The sequence below is a fragment of the Patiria miniata genome, unplaced genomic scaffold, assembly GCF_015706575.1.
Source record: "Patiria miniata isolate m_02_andy unplaced genomic scaffold, ASM1570657v1 HiC_scaffold_20, whole genome shotgun sequence".
Lineage (NCBI taxonomy): Eukaryota > Metazoa > Echinodermata > Asteroidea > Valvatida > Asterinidae > Patiria > Patiria miniata.
Window position 1 is genome coordinate 12,580,420 of NW_024037059.1, and position 23,057 is coordinate 12,603,476.

Below are 23,057 nucleotides of genomic sequence, written 5' to 3' on the forward strand. Positions count from 1 at the left end.
CATTCAAGGTCAGCGTCCGCTTACAACTTCCCCCTCTTAATGCCCTCTTTTGGCACCGATTTCCCCCTCTTAATGCTCGCTTTTGGCCCAGTGTTGTCATTGTGTTGATGGGGAGAGGCCTATTCTGACAAAGTATCTGTGTTTTGGGGTCGTCACAAAAGAAAGGCATGTCACCTTTTCACGCATGCTAGAACTTGAACCGAATGATGTCAAATGTGACCCGCCATCCCAAAACCAGGCAGAAGTCGGCAAACGCCTTTTTTCGAGATACATGTAAGGTACCGGTACTTACATTTTGTACAACGAAAAAATGCATGCATGGTCGAAAAAAAGATTTCATTCATAAATCGGTAGCTACTCTTATATTCTATCGGTTGTCAAAATTTAAGCCTTATAAATTTCTCTAAAGTCACATTTTGGGCACTTTTTGGGTCAAGATGCCAATCAAGTATCCTTGCCTCTTCTGTAAGAAGTCTGTTCGTGCGAACCAGCATGCTTTCCAGTGTGAGCGCTGCCAGGGATGGCAGCATGTTGGCTGCAACTCTGGTTTTAGTCACCAGCAGTACCTGGAGATCCGTGACGATCCATCCAGGCTGGACGTTTGGATCTGTGCACCCTGTACAAGTCAAGACCAAGAACAGGAGGAAGACCCGATGGACATCGAGGAGAACGGAGACGTCCCTACCGATGACGGTGGTTTCAACGTCGAGACCGACTTTGTTGTACCACTTGAAGTAGCCGAGAACCCCCTCCCCGATGCTGCCCTACCTGCTGTAATCCCTGGCCTAGGTGATGAGGACATCACTTCCTAAAAGACGGTGGAGTCCGGCACGAAACGGGGTAAAGTCATCTTGGTTGATAGTCACGGCTACACCTACACGAAGAAGTGGAAGAAGGCCGGTTCCACTTCTTCCAAAGTCACATGGCTGTGTAGCGTCCGGGGCAAGTTGCACAGGTGTGCCGTGTCTGTTCACCAAGATGGCAACCTTTTTCATGCTGGACTTCACACCAAGCATACGCATCCAGCGCATCCTGGGGCAGACGTCGCAGTTCAAGTGAAGGCGTTGGTGATAACCAAGGCCAAGGCTGACATCATACAATCAGCAGGGGCCATTGTCGAGGATGTCATCACCACACTGACGCACCCGCTGCAAGTTGTCCTAATCCAACCAACCTGTCCCGGGCTGTAAACCGTCACCGCCAGAGCCAGCGCCCTCCCAAGCCACGAGACATTGACTTTATAATTGACCAAGGCTTCATCCCCGAACACTTCCTCCAGAAAGACATTCACCTTGGTTGTGCTCGCCATGAGGTGTTTTTTTAAACCAGATCAACTCCATGTGCTGGATGGCGCCAAGACCTGGTACTTGGATGGAACTTTCAAGTTGGTGAAACGTCCGTTCACCCAACTGTTCTCAGTTCACGCCTTCGTCAAGGGAGACACCGGTGGGATGAAGTTCGGGATTTCATCGGCCAGCTGTTGTCACTCCCGTTCTTGCCTAATGAACATATCGGGCCAGCTTTTGAAGAACTCGGCAGCCTGGTGACTGATCAACCCGCCATGGTCGAGCTGTGCAGCTACCTTCGCACCACGTGGCTGGAGAACTCAACATGGAGCCCACGTGACTGGTCAGTGTTCATGCGGAGTATCCGCACGAACAATGACGTGGAGGGCTGGCATCGGAGACTTATTGGGCGGGCAGGATGTCACACCGTCCAATTCTACAACGTCATCAAGCTCCTGTACACAGAATCCAGCTACGAAAACGTCCAGCTAAGGCTGGTCAAAGAAGCTCGACTCTGCAGGAACCAGCAGCGGATGTACCGGCAGGTTCAAGGGAAGATTTTCAAGTTGTGGGACGACTACCAAGCCCGTCGCCTCACAACATCGGGACTCCTGGCAGCCTGCAATTACCTGACAGGTCCAGCCCTGTAGGTCAACAACAAAACAACCGGTCCTTCTCAGGACCAACATATCTACAAAAGAGATTGTTGTCTTGAAGATTTGCATCAAAGGCAGAATAAAAACGGAAATAAATGATTAATAAAAAATTACATGTTTTCGTTTTCTCCACAGATTAGAAAAAGAGCCTAATTTTTTATGCAATGCGAAATTTTTTTTTTTTATTACTGCCAAAACAATGCCAAACTGAACACATTGAAAAACATTGAACATTTCAAAACTAGTGAATTGCATTTTATTACTCACAACAGTTTTTTTGAATTGAAATTAAACCTTGATAATTATAGAAGAGTGAAAACATTAACACCAGGGTAGATTGAAACATTGAAAAGTTTACAAACAATTGAATTGCATTTTATGACCTACAATAGTTTTAAATTAAAGTCAAAACTTGATAATTATAGAACACGAAAGACGTTTACGTAAATTCAACATGAAATTTAATAACAAAAAGTACAATTTCGAAAAAAAAAGCAACCAAAGAAAATCACGCTACAATATAGAAGACAAACATCGTCGATCATAACCTAAGGTCAAAAACCCACAAACCGCAGGGTAGATAAAATCCAAGCTCCAAGAAGAACAAAAAACATGCAGTGGCAGGTTAAAAAAATCAGACAAAACAAACCGCAGCGCCGCCAACACAAGTCCCGTGAACCACCAAGAGTGATTGACAGTAGCATTGTTGTTCAATAGAAAAGGATTTGGAACCCTTTGTCACGTGTGCAATGAATCCTGGGTGCGAAACGACCTGGGTACGAAACGACCTGGGTACGAAACGACCTGGGTACGAAACGACCTGGGTACGAAACGACCTGGGTACGAAACGACCTGGGTACGAAACAACCTGGGTACGAAACGACTTGGGTACGAAACGACCGACATTCGTTGTGGCCTATTGGTCTATGGGTGAGACATATGACAATGCTACTGATTATGACATGTCCCCCTTTGCATTGGCAGCTGACTTAATTGCTGGTGACTTAATGATGTGTACTTCATCCACAGTTTTAGTTCTTGATCAATGAGACTGACAATTCTGGCATGGGCGAGTGGAAAATGTTGTCGTTTGTGTGGAATTAGTGGACTTGGATAGACACTTTTCAAAGAAATTGTATGGATGGTAGGACATTTCTGTTGGTCTAGACAGTGAACCTGAGATGAAAGTTTTGCTGTTTAGGTAAGATACACTCTTATAGATGTTGTTTACTAATCTTATGTATCATTCCAGGGACAAATTGAGACGAGAGTGACACTCCAGACAGGACTCCAAACAATTGATGAAAGCTCCTATATTAATATGTTATAAATTTCATTTTAGGCCAAGAAGACGATTAACATCAGCATATTATTCTTTCATTTTTTTTTTCACCCTAACAAGATACACATTGCCTGCAAGTTTCATTGAGATATCTTGATTAACGAAGGAACCTCAAGCGTTTTTATTCAAAAAAGTCGCATTTTCGGTCACAAAATTCTATTTAATTACCTTTAAGATAAATGACGCTAATTAATGAGCTTCAAATGCTTGTTATTTCCTTATCAATTAAGATATCTCAATAATTTTGGTATCACTGTGTAGGATTTTTCAAGCTCTTTCCAGTGGTACTAATAATATTGGTATTGGTTCACTTTGAATTTTTTCTTCACATACCAACTTTGTTGTGTTTTGTGTGTTGAGTCACAAAATCGGCTGAAATTCGCAATTATTCTGCGGGTTTGAACATTTCACAATTTGGTGTAGTCTTTTATCCTTGTTGGATGGTTTTCAATCATGGATTCCGAGTCTGATTGTCGAGATTGCGAAGACAGGATCGCAAGACTTGTTAATGATGCTGCACTGTGTGGGTTGAAATACTCTGGTATGCTCAAAGTTATTGAAGACTACTTCCAAGATCTTGGTGAACGAGACTTGTCTGATTCCAACGATCGTGACAGGGATGAACTTGACTCAAGCAGTGAAGATGAACTACCCATCAATCACAGAGCTATGGTAAGTGTTTTGTTTAAGTTGGGAAAAGTATGTTGTTTGTAAAAAAATTGCACATAACATAGGACCAAAATCCAAAAATGTAAAAATACTGTTAACTTCACCTTGTGTCTATGATTGACACTAACGTTATTTATTACGTTAGGGCCTATAGACACTAACGTTACAGTTAGACTAACGTGAGAAACAGGACTGTCAAACATGTCAAAACATTAAGTAAAAGTTTGACACTTAAACGTTAATGTTAGGCCTAACCGATACAAATATAAGATGGGATGGAGTACAGTATACGACCGCCACCTTTTCACTCTTTAAATTTAAGTAAATCATTTTAGCCAACGCATATTTATCGTTAATTGCAATCTGCGGTGTGAGTACAGAAGAGATAGAGAGCATCAGGTAACACAGATTGTCATAACACATGCAACATCAGTCGGCCTAAAAAACATGTTAAAAAAAAAGGGGCCCTTTACAATAATCTAAGATTTCACGAATGTCAACAATCTTAGTTAAGAAAGCATACAAGGGCCCTGCCCCCCTCCCCCCCCCCCCCCCCGGTTTGTTTGCTCGTAAATTGTGTGGGCCCTTAGTTTGTTGTTAATAGTGCACTGACAAGGTTTCTGTTCCAAAAACACATGCCACTTCTTTGTAATCTTTGTGTTAACAATTCAAAACAACCCCTGCCATGATAAAATGCACCATGTTTTGGACTCTACAAAGTTGTTCAATTTCGAACACACGTTGCAGTGTGCAACATTATACCTAGCTTTGAATATACAACATCACATTGTGCATGTAATACATAATGAGTTTAGAATGCAGTGTGTTACATTTCCAAATAATTGTTTGTGCTCAATATATCTTCTTTTTTGGTATTTTCAGGTTGAATGTACGTGAACTGACAAGCTTTGAAAAGGATCTTTTTCTGCTGGGAATTACCTCTGAATCAACACCTCTGAGGCCACGCAGAGACTCAAGAAAGTCAACCGTGAGCGCAAGCTGACTCGGATAACATGGTTCCACTATGAACACAAGAGGATATGTCGAGACTCCTTTTTGTTTCTGATAGGCATTTCAAAGGACAAGCTAACCAACCTGAAGAAGTGGTACCCTGTACCTCAAAAATGGAATCTACCCTCGCAAGAAAAGATCAGGTAATTTCACAACAACCTATAAATGAGGATTCCTGATTCGTGAAGCAGTATCCTTCTAATAAGGCCAAAAAAAAGAATAGTTCTGCTTCCGGTTACCCGACCGACCCTATTTTTAGGCTGCGACCCTAAAAATTTTATCGGCAATTCCAAAAAAAAAAAAAAAAATTGAATAAGGCCAAAAAAAAAAGTCTCCGGTTTCTGGTATGGAGCTTGTCCAAAATGTGGTGCGGCGACGCGGCTTTTTTTTTTTTTTTACCCGACTTTTTTGCTTCAAATGTCGGCTGATGACTGCAAATGGTGCCCGACTAAACTTAGTGCAAATATATGGGAGTCCAGAGAGGTCACATAAAGCTTATTCTCGATCATAACCCCATCTAAAAACATGTTGAAATTGCGCAGCAGCAGAATTCCAGTCAAACCAGTGAGTTTGGCGGTTTTGAGACATCATCTTTCATTGAAAAAAAAACTTTTTCATTTTGCCGACGCGCATGGCTACGGCGACGCGCGCGCATACCAGAAACCGGAGACTTTTTTTTTTGGCCTAAATACAAATAAAATCTGTCTTTTCTGTCTTCACAAAATACCTCTCAACAACCCTTTTGCATCCAAAAATGCTTGTATTTATTTGTTTTCTTACTTACATTCGCTTTTTTTCAAAAGAAACCTCCGTTATTACAAATTCGCTTCGCGATATAACTACTTCGCAATTCGATGTCACGCACGGTGACTATAAAGTATAATCACGTGGCGACGACTGGTTCCCGCCGCGCCGCGCATGGGCCAGACATAATGAAACCGCAGTAACCAGTCCATAGCTAGCTATGTGACCGATAGCGCGCTATCAGTACAGTGCAGGCCACTGTCAACTGGTCGGATTCGACATCGTAAAAATGCCAAGAAAACACCGATGGAGAAAGAACATTTTTGCAAGTTAATTTACAGAATTGATCTAGCTTGTCTGTGTATGTATTTTCTGTGTTCAAGAGTTCATTTTGAGATCGCACTACTCGTATTTGGAATGATACATGCCGCGTGTTTCCCGAAATTGTTGACGGTAAAAATAGGTCTGTCGGCCCATGGTGGGCCGCTCGCCACACACGCACGTATCACACACCTCGGAGTTTTGGCCAGCTCCCCGCGTCTTGACTAGCGTTGTGCATATGGTGCGAACGGCCTGAATTTTTCATTATTTTTTGAAATTATCGAACGTAAATTTATATTGACAATAATTAAAGGTAGGTTTTACTCACTTTTTGTTGCCATTTCATGTATAGCTTTCGTAGTGCAATAGAAATAGTTCAGGCTAAAACTTCGCATATAATTGAATACCCCATTCAAGCTGCATAAAAAAAATTGGCAAAAAAAAAAAATATTTCCGACCGAGAGAGCCTATTTTGGAAATGTCCCTGCTGAAAGGGTGTTTGCAGGGCTGGACTACTTGAAAAGGAAAAGTCCAAACATTTCAGCGCTTGCAATGCAGGGGATCATCATGTGGACGCAAAACAAAACATTGGACTTCCTGGACGCCTGTACGGATAGTGAAAAGGATGCTATAATCTACAAAGCTGCGAGAAATCGGGAAAAAATTCAAAAAGCAGTATCAGGAAAAGGTACAGGGAATTTAAATTCAAAGACGTAAGGAGGTAGATGAACGAAAGAAAGCGCAAGAGGAAAAAGAACGGAAGCTAGTTGCCTTGACTATTGACAATACTGATAATGTCCTCAAAATTTGCGGAGCAATACACCAAGTCGGCAGGGGAGGTGGATGACTTGATAAGTAGCAAGCAACAAGAAGGTGATTCTTCTGTCAAGGAAGCTCTCCTCTCCCAGATCAAGTACTATAAATCGGTTAATCGCGGATTGGTTAAAGGGTCATTGTTTTTTGTTTCATCAGGAGGATAGCCTCTAGGTGAAAGAAATTATCAACTGCATCGATAAACCGGTCATCAATGATTCAGACATGTCAGAAGACAGTGCAGATGGGGACAAAGACAAAGAACAGAAGCTTTTCAGAGGACTTCACTAAGGACCAACCTCAAACATATGTGAAGCAAAATTTGGTGCGGAATGTCTGACGTTGGTTTTTTGGGGGGTCAAGTTATCGTAAAAAAAACCAATTTTTTTTTGCTTTTTGCAAGGGCTATATCTCATTCAATGAAGTTAATATGTAAGATTTTACATGAAAGTAGTTTCAATCGGGGGCTATTACAGGCAAAAAAATTGGTGAAAAAACTATTTTCAATTTTTGACTTACACACCCCCCCCCCCCCCCCCAGATGAGTTTTGGGCCATTTTGGGGCCCCTCTGACTTAAAAATGAAACAAGCTACTTTCTTTCTGTCTAAATATTTGAAATCTACAGCAAAAAATAGTCCAGATTACCAAGTTTGAAATGTCTGGGGGGTATAGTTTCAAATATATGACCCTTTAAACATTGAATTTCGTGACGCGACGCGCTTTTGGCCCCGCCCACCTCAAATTTCAAAATGCTGTTGCGCAAGAACGAAAAGTCGTAGAGACCCCAAATTTTTAGAATTTGCACTTCTGGTGATGGTGTGCACCATTTGTTGAGTTGGCATAGAATGACCCTAGTGTAATCAACATTAGAAAAATTGCGCTTCGGAATCAGTTTCTTACGCAGCAGTTGCCAACAAATTTAAATAACAAGTCTCACACTGCTTGACTAATATCTCTTTATAAAATACATGTACAGTACATCAAAGTACGCCTACATTACGTGCATGATCCCAAACAGACTATTAGAACTACAGCTACATGTAAGTCTATTTTCTCAATGTCTCCACATACATGTATTTCCAATGAAGCAAAACATAGCTCTTAGACTACACAACAGACCAGAGTTTTAGTACCATTTTTGTGTACCATCCATCCAGTTAGATATTTCCATCTGAAATGCAATCATCAATATCAGAATACCTTTAAAGCCTGGCTTATTTCAATTACATGTATATTGTATTGATGTCATGTACATAATCAACTATTAATACCTTCATTATGATGATTTCTAATGTCTCACATTATATTTATGCAGGACGAACTACCACGACGTGTAAAAAACACCCAGTCAGTCAGGAACATCAAAGTAAAGGATGACAGTGGACAAATAAATGTTGCCTTATGGAACGATAAGGCAAAGAGCCTGGTCAAACTTGGAGATAAAGTGACAGTAACACATCTAAACACAAAACACAGCGACTTTCTCAAAGAAGTATCAGCTTCCTCAACAGTAAAAACAGCTATCGAGGTATGTATCTTAAATCATTCTATGTGTTGAGGTGGGGACAAACATCGTTTTCATCACTTGCTTTAATGCTTCACACAAAAGTTAATCCACATTTTCTGATTTTTCCTAATGTTGCTAGTTGCTATTTTTGCAAGAACTTCTATTTTAATAGGCAAGGGCATAGTTGACTTGTTTCCAACTACAGTACATTAGGCTAAAGTAATGATTGTAAATTGCTCGGTGCCAGGGCATTGTATTAAAAACACAGGCACATTTTATTTTTTATTTTAGCATGAGCGTCAACAAGTTGACTGCACTGTCTAAACATTACAACGAGAATGGCTGCATTGCACGAAGACACAAGAATCAGGGCGCCGTCTTCAGGAATCACTTGACATACGATGACCGTCTGAGGGCACAGACATTCATAAAGAATTATGCCGAAGTGAACGCCACCTTGCTACCTGGTCGCATCCCAGGCTATGCACGGGACGACATCAAGCTGCTTCCATCCCATGAGACGAAAGCTAATGTATGGAGGAAATACAAGGCAGCTATGGAGGAATCTCGTAAGCAAATTTCTTAGTGCCAATTGAGATGGTTCTTAGAGATGGTTTGCTTTTTTAATTGAACAAAATCAAAAAAGGTTTATGTGTTGTAACTGATAGAAAAGCAGCAGTAATTTACAATGGATACCTAAAACCATGCTTTAATAATATCTATGTGAAATTCAATTAATAACATTTAATCCATTTTCTGGTTTCTCGTTTGTACATGTAGATTTCAGATCAATCGGCAAGTCAACCTTTCGAAAGCTGTGGAACGTGATCAGCCCTTTCATCATCTGCTGCAAACCAATGTCAGATGTTTGCTGGGTTTGCCAGCACAACAATAGTCTGCTATACAAATCTGCGAATCTGTCTGATGCGGAGAAGTCTGACCGTTGCAGAGCACAGCAAAACCATCTGGAGAAGGTAGCCATGGAGCGGGACCTGTACAGGCAGCAGTCAGGAACAGCGAAGGCCTCAGCAGAACAGCAGGGCATCAGAGGTCTGGGCAGAAATGCTCCTTGTAGTCGCAACATGGAGATGCACTACTCCTTTGATTTCGCCCAGCAAGTCAACTATCCTTCCGATCCACTTCAGCAAGGGCCAGTTTACTTCTTGACCGGGAGGAAGTGTGGTATCTTTGGAGTTCACTGTGAGGGTACTACTAAGCAGGTGAACTACCTAGTGGACGAGGCAGTGTCCATTTCCAAGGGGAGCAGTGCTGTTATCAGCTATATTCATCATTTTTTTGCCAGTTATGGTCTTGGTGAGACCAAGGTACATGTACATCTCCACTGTGATAACTGCAGCGGTCAGAATAAAAACAGTATGATGATGTGGTACATCCTGTGGAGGTGTACATGTATGCATGGGCTGCACTCATCTGTAGAGCTCCATTTCATGGTGGTTGGGCATACCAAATTGGCACCAGATTGGTGTTTTGGTTTGCTTAAACAGAGGTACAGGAAGACCCCGGTATCCAGCTTGGCGGAGATGGTTGGTGTGGTGACAGAGAGTACCCCGTCTGGGATCAACATCCCCCCAGCTGGTAGGCGACGAGGCAGGCAACATCAATGTCAACCAGTATGACTGGCAGGAATTCCTGTCGCCTTTCTTCAAGCCCCTCGTTGGAATCAAAAGTCATCAACACTTCTGGTGAGTACATTTGTTTGTAATTATAAATGCAGAAATGCAATCCCAGTTTGACCGTTGTGTTAGAATGGAATAAGACTGATAAAAGATCCATTTTGTATAACACATTTCCATCCGATGAGCCAATAATTTAACTTATTGAAACTTCATTTTTTATTGCAGAGTTTCTTCAGATGAACCGGGAGTTGTATATGCACGCAAGACCTTGACAGATCCGGAAACACCCTATCAGCTGTTGAAGTCAGCTGCCAGATTGCCACCGGCGGAATTACCAGAGCCCCAAATCCCCCAGGCTTGGATGCCAAGCGGCAGTGGTATCTCTACGAGAAAATCCGAGAGTTCTGTAGCGTCGACACGAGAGATACAGTGTGCCCTATGCCAGAGATGTCAAAGCCATAGTTTCCTAATTTTTGTTTTTAAAGCACTGTTTTGGGTCATGTAAAACTGAAAGTTGGGGAAAACGTTCATTTCAAGACCTTGAATGCTTGCTTTTTTTTAAACTCTAAATCATGCATTTTTTTGGCAATATCAAAAACAGAAATTCCGCCTTAAAGAAGTAATGAACAAATTTTTTGGTATTTTTACCCTGAAACAATTTTCAATAACATTCATAAGGGAATAACAGTGTGAGGAGCCGGTCTTCACTGCGTGATAATGACCGGGTGTGGGGGTAACCACTGTTAATGGACCGAGATGAAGTCGAGGTCCATTAACAGCGGTCACCCCCACACCCGGTCATTATCACGCAGTGAAGACCGGATCAGCCACAATTCAGCCACAGTTCAGCCACAATATGTTGGCATTGCATGTTGCATCGTCAGGTACAAATGTACTAAGGTCTCTAAACGAGGGAACATTTGGAAGCTAAACCGAGATGATGGTGGTTACACAATAGATTCACCCGGCCTCTTCCTAAAAGAAAGTAAATGTTACCACTAACAGCGGCAACCCTCATAGCCTTCAGCCCTTTGTAGTAATATTTTGTAGTATCAGATCCCTCAAGAGACAACTGACTCAGAGAGAGTATGTAAAGCAAGTGATAGTGCAACATGATCTTGTTCCAAAAGGTTAGACTTTTCTTCTTGCCTCTTAACACTGTGGAGCCTACACAGTATGTTAAGGAACAGCTAAAGCATATCGTAGCCAAGTTTGCCATCTACCAGGGACCAGATTACAGCAAGCCTACAAAAACTGCCCGCTTTGCCAGGGAGAGTACATGTACATGTATGTCTGACAACAGAGATTAAAGCAACCACATGCAGAAGAATAACACACAGCCTCCAACATCAATCTTGCATGGGTCAAGACATCTTCTTCACTTCTAGTTGCGCTACATTGAGTACACGTTTAAAAGATTTTGAACATGCCAGTGATTTTGGAAAAAGCGACAGAATCTTTTGTACAAGTCCATGATTACTTCAAGTTTGCAGGGTATCAAAGTATGGCTATCACTCCTTTAGACTTCTTGCTATGGTTAAGTGTCGGCTCTCTCCTGGATGCTTACAACGAATGCATTAATTAATGGGTCAGATCTTAAATAGAAGGACTTGGAAGTACGTCCAGATTACAGGGGGAGTTTTCCAGGGTGTGAAATTGGGGATGACCTTCACACCCAACTTGAACCTTCTTAAGGAGCAGCCATATAAGACGGGTGGGCAGTTTGTTACATGGTCCTTCCGTTTTTGCCGCCATGACGGGCAAAAACGTTGACCCAGCTGACAGCTGGGTCAGCTGGGTCAACGTTTTTGCCCGTCAGCTGGGTCAACGTTTTTGCCCGTCATGGCGGCAAAAACGGAAGGACCACGTAACAAACTGCCCACCCGTCTTATGAAGCTGACATTCGAGCAAATTTGATCAAGGTTAGTTCAACAGGTAAAATCTTATAAATACATGTAGGCCTACATAAATAATGGTTACATATTAAAGGTGAACACGAACCCGCCAACTTAATAACACGTTACAGAATGGAAAAGGTTTCTGTTTTTCTGAACATGCTAGAATCAGTTTTTCTGAAAAATCATGTCACCTCATGTCACCTTGAAAGGAAAAAAGAAACAAACGATGCAGAAGTAAGAGAAAATTCACTAAACTGTCGCATTATTTTCTAAGTGATTTATTTGTTGAAAACTTAAGGTTGACCACAAATAAAAGTCGTTCATAAGACTTTAAGTAAACGGTAGGCATACATGATCACAAAGATTAACCAAGCATGCACATTCTAGGGTTCAGCCAATCAGAACTTGTTGGCAGTTCAGAAAAGAGTGCAACAGGCTCAAAGGCTTTGAAAGAGTGGGATCGGCTCAATCTTATAAGCGGGTCTCACAAAAGTTTCAATCATGTGACAGATCAACCAATCATAACACAAACAGCATGTTTCAAAGAAAAAAGGCGGCACATTTTAAAGTCTTGAGATCCTTGGGTCAGGAGTTGCACCGACCTAACACACACTTGGAAAAGGAATGTTCTTCAGTTCCTGCCCATCGCTATTGCAGAGAAGACACACAATTTCAAGTTAGTTAAATGGCGGCCCACTTGTTGAACGGTGTTGTCAATCGCTGCATATTGAATTCCATAAGCGTGGTAAATGCACGCGATCAATGCACCCAGCCCCTTGTCCATCAATGAATTCTGAATTCTGACTGGATGGAACAAGATTCCCAACAGCCTCCCCTAAGGGCTTTTATAATTATAACAGAAGTGGAAGCACCTCGAGAGCAAAGAAGCTCCCTTTACCAAAGACACATGCGGCTGAAAACGACTCCGACGAAAGTATTGGGGCTTTCAGAAAAGTAACAACAGCGGGAAAAAAAATTGCTAGAAGTACAGGGTATTTTCATAATGAAAAGTTGATATAGGCAAATGAACATAAGCTCAAGTATGTGGGGCGCTGCATACACACACTACAGAACACACGTTACACACAATGGCGCGCATTTATATACAATGTACATAATAACTTATCAAAACACTGACGGGCTATATTTTTTACAAGCCAAAATGGTCGTCGGAATTTATTGTCCAATTAGCATGTTTCTTATATCAGCGTTTTAAGAAATTTATCAACTTTATGAATGTCGTCAGCCCAAGCTTGTTGAACTTTTCGTTTTGACGCTGTAGTAAAAAACGCCTGAACATGGGTGCTAAGAAACTAGTTTACACTTCGTGGATGTGCACTACTGAATAGGAGCACAAAGCATGGATGTGTTTTTTCAAACTAAAATGGTTGTTATTGGCCGAGCACCGTCAATGACAAATTTCATCCTATAGAAAGCTGAAGATGTCTTCTTTCGTGTTCTGATCACCCCAGATTTGTAAGTTGCCTATTTTTTAAGATATGCCTATTTTTGAACACCCAGTGTTGCGATGAGCAAATGTTCAAAACTTTTCATTATGCTTAGGGTTCTTGGATATGACGGTCAGCCGAACAGAGTCAGCCCAACCAGTCAGTAGCCAATGGTTCAACTGAACAACCCCAACATCATAATGAGCCATTAACTGATGCTCCAACCAAGTAGCCCCAACAGCTGTATCAAGACATTCCCCCACTAACTTTTATGGGACTGGTAAGCACTGTAGAAATTTCAAATGATAACATGAGGGACATCATCTTATTTTGAATTTTGAATTATCAAAGGCATGCCCAAAGTAAATCACAGAACAAAGGGGCGAATCCTAAGTCAGGTCATAGTGTGAAATACATGTCTAGTACTATCAGGGGTACTACCAGTCAAGATTGACCATGCAGAAACACTGTAATCAACTTCCGAACCCTAACCCCCTAGTAGTTCCTCAGGACTACCGGTATCCTGCTAAATCCAACAGAGTCCAACCGGACTTTCCTGCTCAATCCACTGTGCCTCATTTTCAGTTGTCTGCTGAATCCAACGGAGTCCAACATGGCGTTTTAATGCCATTCAGTTGCCTGCTGAATCCAACATTTTGCATGGGGAATGTACACAAGGGGTTTACTGCTCAATCCAACAGGCTCCATCGAGTATAGTTGGATCCTGTTGGATTCAGCAGGGTTAAGGTTAGCTTAATTCAAGAAGTGCTGCAGACTCAGTCACAGTTCCCATCTCGAAGAAGCTATGCATGTACATGTACTTTGCTAATTTGCATACAATACACAATGTAGTTTCAGAATAAACTGCAATAAAGTTGCCTCATCAAAAAATCAAGGGCTTGAATAATGGTAACATACCTGTATGCATGCTCAACTATTCGCAAAAGTATTACAATTTTATGACAAACACTTTTTTTTTTGAGGGGGAGGGGGTTGAATGAACTAAGAGAACTAGGAGAACTAAGTCTTACCGAATAATGATGTGTTATTTTCCTATGACTGTGGGCAAGCTTGTAAATTTTCAGTTGAAAGATCACCATCTACTACAAGTTCCAAACAAGACTTACCTGCCTTGAAGCAAGGAAACAGGGGATAGGGCTGAGTTACATGCACCAAACCTGAACAGAGTCATGGGCTGGGAAAGCTGCTTCATCAGAACAGGAACTGGATAGATGTAGGGACTTGCATGCAGCAACTGAAATACATGTTGAAAAAAGAAGGGGATAACAAACAAACAAATTAAACATCATAAAAAATTAACACAGGTAAAGAACAGAATTACTTCAACAGGAAAATGGTGCTTCTGCCCATGGGCAAGACACTAAACTACAATTGTCTCTGTCCACCCAGTATGAATGGGTATACATGTACCTGTGAGGGTAGAGGACTGAATGTGAGCTGATATCAGCTGCCGTGCATTGAAGGAACAACATGCAAACATAGGCCAAGATGCAACATCACAAGTCCTAAACAGGAATGTCCCTTGCCATACTTGCATTTGGAAGCTTAAAGTTCATGGACCAAAGGAAAACACACATAACTTACATGTAAGCGTGTTTCATGTACATTTATAGTTTTTCACGTAGTCTATAACATGTACTATTGTTAAAAGTGTGGATTCGGAACTACAAATCTGTTACGCTGGTCAAAAAGTGTGGATTTGGAATGCAGAATCTTCAGTAAAGTGTGGATTCGGAATTACGAATCCACACTTTGAACACGTCTGACAATTGTTCTCCATAATGAGCATTAATAGGACCATATGCGTGAAAACGTTCCTTCCAAAATTACCAATGCATCTTCACTGTCAGATTCTCTGCCGTCGATCACTGCAAAACGTACTTCGAGTCAGAAAGAAATCATCGTCTGAACTATCCACATGTCGATGGAAGGAGCCGGGAAAAATATTGCAACCTGATGCCACTTTTTTCTTCATTTGTCATCTCAATGATGGTCATTCATTGCAAAAATGACGATAAGACATGAATCTGGGACTGAGAAATATTTCCAATTTTGTCAGGAAATACCTTTTCTTGACTCTCCATAGACTTTGTACACAATCGCGGAAGTGGCGTCAGGTTGCAACATTTTTCCCAAGTCTTTTCATCCCCACTTACTGTTAATGCCAATACTTCTTTTGACGCAATGGTTTAAGTCGAAGAATACACTCGAAAGTGTAGATTCTTAATTTACGAATTCACTCGGCGCTTCGCACCTCGTGAATTCTTAAATTACGAATCCACACTTTCTTGTGTGTTCTCCTTAACTGAACAGTGGACACGTTGCCCAAGCCATATATTTGGGGGGTTTTCAGGGATGGTTCAGTTTGGGTCAATTCAGGTCAGTTTTTGCTTGAATTTTTGTCAGGTCGGGTCGCGTCGGTTTAGAGGAGTTCAGATCAGTTTCGGTTCAGATTCTGTTTATCTCTACAATGTTTCGGGTCGGTTTGGCCTGGTCAACCGGACCCGATGCACAATATTAGTTCCCAGCAGCTTAGAAGGGTAACAAGGAGCTTGCCTCACATCAATGTGTTGACAGGAGATGTTGATGCACCCTACGTTTGAAGGAGCACCACTGTCTTTCATCTCTCCCACTTCACAATCTGGGAGACTGTTCCAGACATGGACTGCAGTGTGGATGAAGGTTCTGCCGGTGGAGTAGGTCCTGGGGACTGGCTTGGAGAGTGCATGGCTAGGCATGGACAAACTGAGGCGTGTTGCGTGTCATATCTCATCATAGAGCAGGGGAGCATCTAGCCTTCAAGCCTGGTGTCCTAACAGAAATGAGACCTGTAAAACACTGGCTTCAAAGCTGCAAATTAAATGACAAAGTCCGAGTTTAAATCAAATAAATAGTCCATGGTCCAGACCAAATGTCAGTACCATCTGAGGTGGCAAAACTTACAAATGCAATTGGTGGGAAATTATTTGTTTTATCACCATAAGTCAAAATAAAATGATAGCCTTTCGTAGTGAGTAATATATTTTTGAAAGCAGGTACCCTTTTATACCTTAAACCCTATGCAGGCTTCACAGTGCCCCTCTTCATCAATACAGGTTTTTTAAAAAGGTTTGAAAATCAAAATCTAGGGTTTTAAAGCTTTTCCAGAAGGCCTTTTTTGTGCAAAATCTTGCAACCTTTCAGCATGAGGTAGAAATATAGCGAATTGCTTACCTCCAGTTCTCCACACTAGATTATAGAAACCCTCTTGTGAAAAATCTTAGAGAGGTAGGACTATATCATTGATGTGGTTATTTTGGAATATAGATATAAGTGCGGGTCACTGATAGAAACGTTTGAACTTGCCACCTCGGATGGGGAAAAAATTCCATACTGGGCCACCACTAACCTGCTGCCAAACACACCAATTTTTACCTTACCTTGTGATTTCAACCAAGATGAATCCAGGAAACCTCGGCAATGCAATTTTGTGGCCAGTACGGAATTTTTTTCAAATTTCATTACATACTGGTACATACTTCAACATTCCATCTCAGAATCATACCCGAAAAGTTACAAGCTGCAATTAGGCCACAAAAAAAAAAAAAAAATAGTTCTGCTTCCGATTACATGGCATTCGAAAATAGGTAGGTAGGGATTTTTTGGTGTGTACAATCATATGGAGACGTCTGCGTGATAGTCAAGGGTCAACGGTAGAAATTGATAGTTTTGGGTGTTTTTTCCTGTCATTTTTCCCATGTAAAAAATTAGTGTAGGGGCTGTCAGAATAGGGTAGGTAGGGAAACCGGAAGCAGAAATATTATTTTTTTTGCCTTAGCTCCACCCAGACGCCACTGCAGCGCCGTGTACAAATTAAGTCTATGGAGAGTCAAGAACATTCTGAAAGTATTTCCTAACAAACAATTGTTTCTCAGTCCCAGATCATGTCTTTTCAACATGTTTGCAATGACTGCCGGAAAGAATTCCATACACGGCCTACACAAACCCGGTACATGTATACCGTTAGTTCGTTTTACCGTTTTAGATTTTCTCCAAAAAAAACACAGTTAACGAACCATTGACTCTTTTGTCGTTTTACAGTTTTGTTAAACGGTCAAACGGTATTAAGTCACAAAAAACAATGACCTTTTTGTAATTTTTTAAATTGTAAAAAGCGATAAACAGTTAGTTGCTTTACTTTTAGAGTGTTGTTTTACAAAAACATGACAATGACAAAACAGTCAATAGTCTTGTCGACCATTTTTGGATTCAGGTTTGGCAATTAAGCAATGCACCTTGGAATGTTAATGTGTCCTTGTGATCGATTCACTGCCTGGGAAGTTGCCCTTCTTACAATTATGTCGTTCTCACGATAGAATTTGCGAATATTGGCTATTGAAGAGCCGCGCCAAACTCCAATTTCCTTCAAAATATCTGCAACTTCTTCATACGTCTTACCACCCTGTATCCTTTCTGAAATTTCCTCCTTGAAATTTTCCAGCGCCATTTTTGCTTGCAACTCTCTAAGCCCCGCCAAAAATGTCAGTACATGTAGATGGGGGTCAGGGTTATGCCAGGAATCACACCACGCATTAATTATGCCGAGGTAACACTTCTTCGTGCACGGCATGGTCCCCCTTCACCCTCCCCCCTTGCCCACCACCACAAAATGCACCACGGACTGTTAACTATGACACTGAAATAAAAAATAAAAACCGTCTACAGGTATTCAATACTGACCATTTTGCAGTTTTTGTGTAAAACTGAAAAACAAAAATCACTGATCGTTATGCTGTATTAAATTTTACTAAACTGATAAAATGAAATAACCGTATTTATCTTAATACCGTTTGACCGTTTTACAAAACTGTAAAATGACACAACGGTCAATGGTTCGTTTACTGTTTTTTGTTTTTGAGAAAATCCAAAACGGTAAAACGAAATAACTGTATGTCCCGGGATTCTACACTCATATTCTTTAATTATGACAAGTACCAAAAAGTGAAAATCTGATGAAGAAACACCAAATTAGGTGATACTTTTGATAATTAATACTTTAAGCTAACTTTTTCTGTCATGGCCCATAAACTTTGTGCAGGAGGTCTGAGTAGAGGCCGTGTATGGAATTCTCTCCTGACTGACCTTCACCAATGAAAAAAAAAAAGTTGCACCAGGATCCAGCATTCTTTCCAAGCCCTAGTCCCATAAATGTGACTGAAATACTGGATTACCTCCGTGTATCAGTCACAGAGCCACGTACGGCCTGTGAGCGGAGCGTCCCGTTGCTAGGGGAGCCGAAAATTAATTAAAGATCAAAATTATTTTGTCAGCAGAAAATCAACCCAGCTATAGTAATTTAGTATGACTGCTAAATAGCATTTCAGTCACATTTATGGGACTATCCAAGCCCCCACCCCCCTCCCCCACCCCCCCTCCCCCACCCCCCTCCCCAGCTGAGTAAACCTCAAAGACAGTCACCTTTGACAAGCCTGAATCTGCCATTCACGACACTCAAAAATTAGACCACACACCTTCAGTTTTGGGAATCTCACTGTAAAGTAGTCATGGTAGTGATGCTTGGGAACCCCGCATTTGACCGCATTTGTCTGACAAGAGTCTGAAAGGTCACAGGCCCAGACGTCAACAGTCAAGTCAGCATTACGTGGCGTCGATTCCTTGGACCAGCACTCTACGGCAGGGTGTCCCATTCTCTGCAGCTGCAGTGCGTGCCCATGTACAGAATGGAGCTACACGGCACGTGCAGCGATCATGCATGCTCGTCGGGAAACATGATCATTAGTATCGACATTAGTTAGTTAACTTTTACAGACCCGTGAAAACGCCACGTTCACGGGTCTAGTTACACACTACAGTGAACATCTTGAACATCTACGAGAAGGCATCGCTGAAAACCTCACAAACGCAAGATGTGCAACTGCATCGGAAAACCACGGAAGAAAACCAAACGAATTCCGATTTTACCATGAAGGAATTTTACGAACGTAAGTTTCATCATGGTTTCAACTTTCATGGACTCGAGCCGCATACCACCTGTACCGTACCGCCACACGCGAACTAGCTGGACTCTCGAGTCTCGACTGCGGTTGTTTACAAAAAAGTAACCAGTAACTTTCAACAGCGCCACCACTTGACCAAGAAATTTGTACGCACATTGTTTTTAAAAACTTTTCAGCTGGTAACAATACTGAACATAATCTTGGTTGGGATTGTATCCGTGTATGATGGTGTAAACATCAACAGAATTGTCAACATTACATCAACCCTAAAATCATTCATTAATTTCCAGCCAAGCTTGTCAAGTTCCATTTTGAGCAGCAACGTCGCAAGGTTGGATCCAGAACACAATTTTTTGGGGGGCAAAAAAAATTGTGATCCTCAAATAGTGTGTCAAAAACATTACGGCGTGGGGTTCGGGGCCCGCTTAAGGGCCCCGAATTTTGTTTGGATTCAAGGGGCCGTATCATAAGTCCGACGCCTCATAGGTCCGACAACAGAAAAACGAGGCGTTTAATTTGTCGGACTTACGAGGCGTCGGACTTACGAGGCGTCGGAGCTATGAGGTGTCGGACTTATGAGGCGTCGGACCTATGAGGCGTCGGACTTATGAGCGGACCCCGGATTCTAGATGCTCGGTGGTGCGATCTGAGGCAATTTTTTTTTGGGGGGGGGAGATGGTGGTGTACTCATTGCCTGCCTTTATTGGGGGGGGGGGGGCATGCCCCCCCGGGTCCGCCCTTGCAACGTCGTTGCTCATTGCAATGTGATGTAAATAAAGCCACTTTGAACATTAATATCTGCACCTTTTCCCCTTTTATATACATTATCGGTTAGTGCAGTATCCGTTCTGTTTTTAATTACATTAGCTGTCCTCACGTGATACACCGATTAGAAATGTACTACACTATCAGTACGTATAGTAGTCTACGGTCGCCATCTTTTACATGATTTACCAGCCCGAGTCCAGAGGATTGAAACCGCTTCAAGTTGACAGCGCAAATTCCACATTTTAATTTAGGGTAATATTTTGGCCACCACACATGAAATTTTAATAAACCAATAATTAATAATGGTTACGTTTCTATAATCCGACATCTCATTGGTCCGACGTCGACTGGTTCAGGTTGACTGACCCTAACCCTAAACCTAACACAAACCCTAACCGTCGGACCAATGGGACGTCGGCGGCCCAATGGGACGTATTGACCAATGGGACGCAGGGCCTGAGACCAATATGGCCGTCGGACTAGGGGACGTCCCCATAATTCACTTTCATCTCTTTTTGATATTTTGGATATCACTTCTTTTGTCCATACTCGATCTGTCAAAAGGAACGGTCTGATCTCAGCATCAATTTTAGTTGTTAGTTTTTAATTATTTCAATTGTTAATTTTACTATTTAAACACTTAAATACACTTGATATAATCCATGATAACCGTGATTACACGGTGTACATATTTTTGTTATGATCTACAAACTTGTTTGTACACTTTTTTCCCGCTCATTTTCCGTGTTTCTTATGAAAAACAATATTTTTCAGACGAACATAATTATGTTCGTCTGAAAAATATATCGACAAAAGTCAAATGTGAATCCACTGTGACATGAACCTGACTTCCTTTTTGGGCACTCCTTTTTATTTTTGTGGTTCTCAGTTCCGACCGATCAGTTTTGAACCCCATTAACCCTAAAAAGGCCGGGTTTGGGGGGGGGGGGGCAGAAATCGCCCCTTGTTACATTTTCTATGAAAGGTGCGCTTGCACGGCGAGCACGCGTTATTGGCAAATTCGGGCAACCTCGTCCCCAGTGCTTACTTTATTTCCAACACGGTTTCCAATAGTAAACCCTGGATAGGAAACTTTCTTCCTGTATCCTGATTGGATACCGCAATTGGCTAGTTATGGATTTTTATCGTGTACTTGGTGCTATTATTCACAACGTGCAGTACGTGTTTTCGCGATCATTCGTCCACGCCTTCTCGAAAATACTAATTTCCTTTCTAATTTGCTCATATTAATATGAAATATGATACTGCATGTTGTCTCGATAAGATCGTAACAGTTTGATTTCAAAAATCGTGTTTTCGTAACTCACGCCGTGCTCGCGCTGCTACGAATTGACTCTGTTTTTACCCCAGACACCGCATACAAAAACAAACGCTAATGTGTAACGCATATCCTTTTTATATTAGTATTTAGTATATTTTTACTCTGTACATAACTTGATGAGGAGTGGCAGGTCTTTGACCACAGTGATTGTTATCGCTTTTGCCTCTCCTATGCCCATCTTGTATGTGATGAAATAGAATTGGCATGAATAAATAATAATAATAATAATATCCAGGCACCAGACTGTTCCTCATTTGCATACGTGTGCAAAAATGTTGCACATGCAAATGATCCAATACCAGGGTGACAGAGCAGGTAGTGGTGGGCGCGTACTGCTCGACACCCTGGGGACGAGGTTGAAATTCGGGCGATTCACAATGCAGTGCGCCACCAAGAGTTTGCCATGGAGAATCCATTTTTTTCAAGTTTACGACGGTCGACAAAACGTGGCCCATTTGAATGAGTGTCAGTAGACAACTTGAGCTTAATTGTTACAGACTGGGGCATAGCGTTCTGCTGCTTTACAAGAAACACCATATTGATAAAAGAAAAGAAAAAGGGCAAACAGATACTCGAATCATAATTATACGCTAACGAAACTACTAACCGGAAAAACGAACAATTTCAAATGTCCCGCGCTGCGAATTTGTCGACCATACGAGGAAAAATGAACTCTCTGGGCAAACTCTTGGTGGTGCACTGCATTGTGAATCGCCCGAATTAGCACAAGCGCTGTATCTAGGTTTAATGGGTTAACTCAGCATGCACGAATTTGTCATTTTTGTCAAAATTGGTTGAGCATGGCAAAAGTCAGCATTAGAATAATCCACTTAGCCATAAATGTTCCATACTCACTATCGGCCTGTAATTTCAGCATCATGCAGTCACTCAAATCTTTGACGGCCTTTACAACTCTACCCGATGTTCCCCAATACCTATGTTCCCCAACACCGATGTTCCCCGAAATCCTTAGGATTAGGGTTAGGGTTGGGTTAGGGTTAGGGTTAGGTTAAGGATTTCGGGAACATCGGTATTGGGGAACATCGGTATGAACCCCAACTGTTTTCTTTTATCTGAAGAGGTGATGGAGAAATTTGCTAAAGGCCGATTGCAGGTATATGGGTCGGGGGGGGGGGGGGCAAAATGTTCCCGAAGAGGTAGCACATCTTGATTGTTGGTGTTTTTTTTCTGTATTTTTTTTTCGGGGCGGGGGGCGTTAACATGTAACGTGTGGGTGTTAGGTGCTGGATTTCCTTCGTCTCGCCACTGATATACGCGAATGACTGCAGGATTAAAAGACCTTGGATGAGCTTTACAAATTTAACCTTTCCAAAGGGCCTACAATTTTACAAAGCGTGGTCTGAGAGATTGTATGAAAGAGATTGTATGAAAGAGAGAAAACACCTGTTGTATTTTGACTTGTGATATAACTTATGAAACATGGATAAGTGAATTGAATGTAATTTGATGAAGGCCTTTCCACGCTGCACAATCTATATATTTCAAACACATGGTGAATCGATTGTAATTTACAAAAAGAGCTGTTTCGGATCATGGGGGAAAACACACACTAGACTTAATAGTGCCAAATTCACCG

The 23,057-nt window shown here is 41.7% G+C and overlaps 1 protein-coding gene and 1 long non-coding RNA gene across 2 annotated transcripts; one reads left to right on the forward strand and one right to left on the reverse strand.

Moving 5' to 3' along the window:
- Positions 1 to 978: 978 nt before the first annotated feature.
- Positions 979 to 1,936, forward strand: LOC119727826. The gene is made up of 2 exons (XM_038199895.1): positions 979 to 1,055; positions 1,420 to 1,936. Exons 1-2 carry the CDS (start codon positions 979 to 981, stop codon positions 1,934 to 1,936), a joined length of 594 nt encoding a protein of 197 aa, XP_038055823.1.
- Positions 1,937 to 14,046: 12,110 nt separating this feature from the next.
- LOC119727328 lies at positions 14,047 to 19,354 on the reverse strand. The gene is made up of 3 exons (XR_005270939.1): positions 18,865 to 19,354; positions 15,916 to 16,204; positions 14,047 to 14,588 (listed from the first exon to the last, which is right to left on the reverse strand). It is a non-coding gene; the product is annotated as an uncharacterized LOC119727328 (long non-coding RNA).
- Positions 19,355 to 23,057: the final 3,703 nt, after the last annotated feature.

What these genes read in the sequence shown, in the direction of transcription:
- LOC119727826 (XM_038199895.1), top strand. Translation starts at nt 979, where the DNA reads ATGGCAACCTTTTTCATGCTGGACTTCACACCAAGCATACGCATCCAG. An exon ending in GGGCAGACGTCGCAGTTCAA is followed by an intron (nt 1,056 to 1,419) that starts GTGAAGGCGTTG and finishes AACTGTTCTCAG; the next exon opens with TTCACGCCTTCGTCAAGGGA.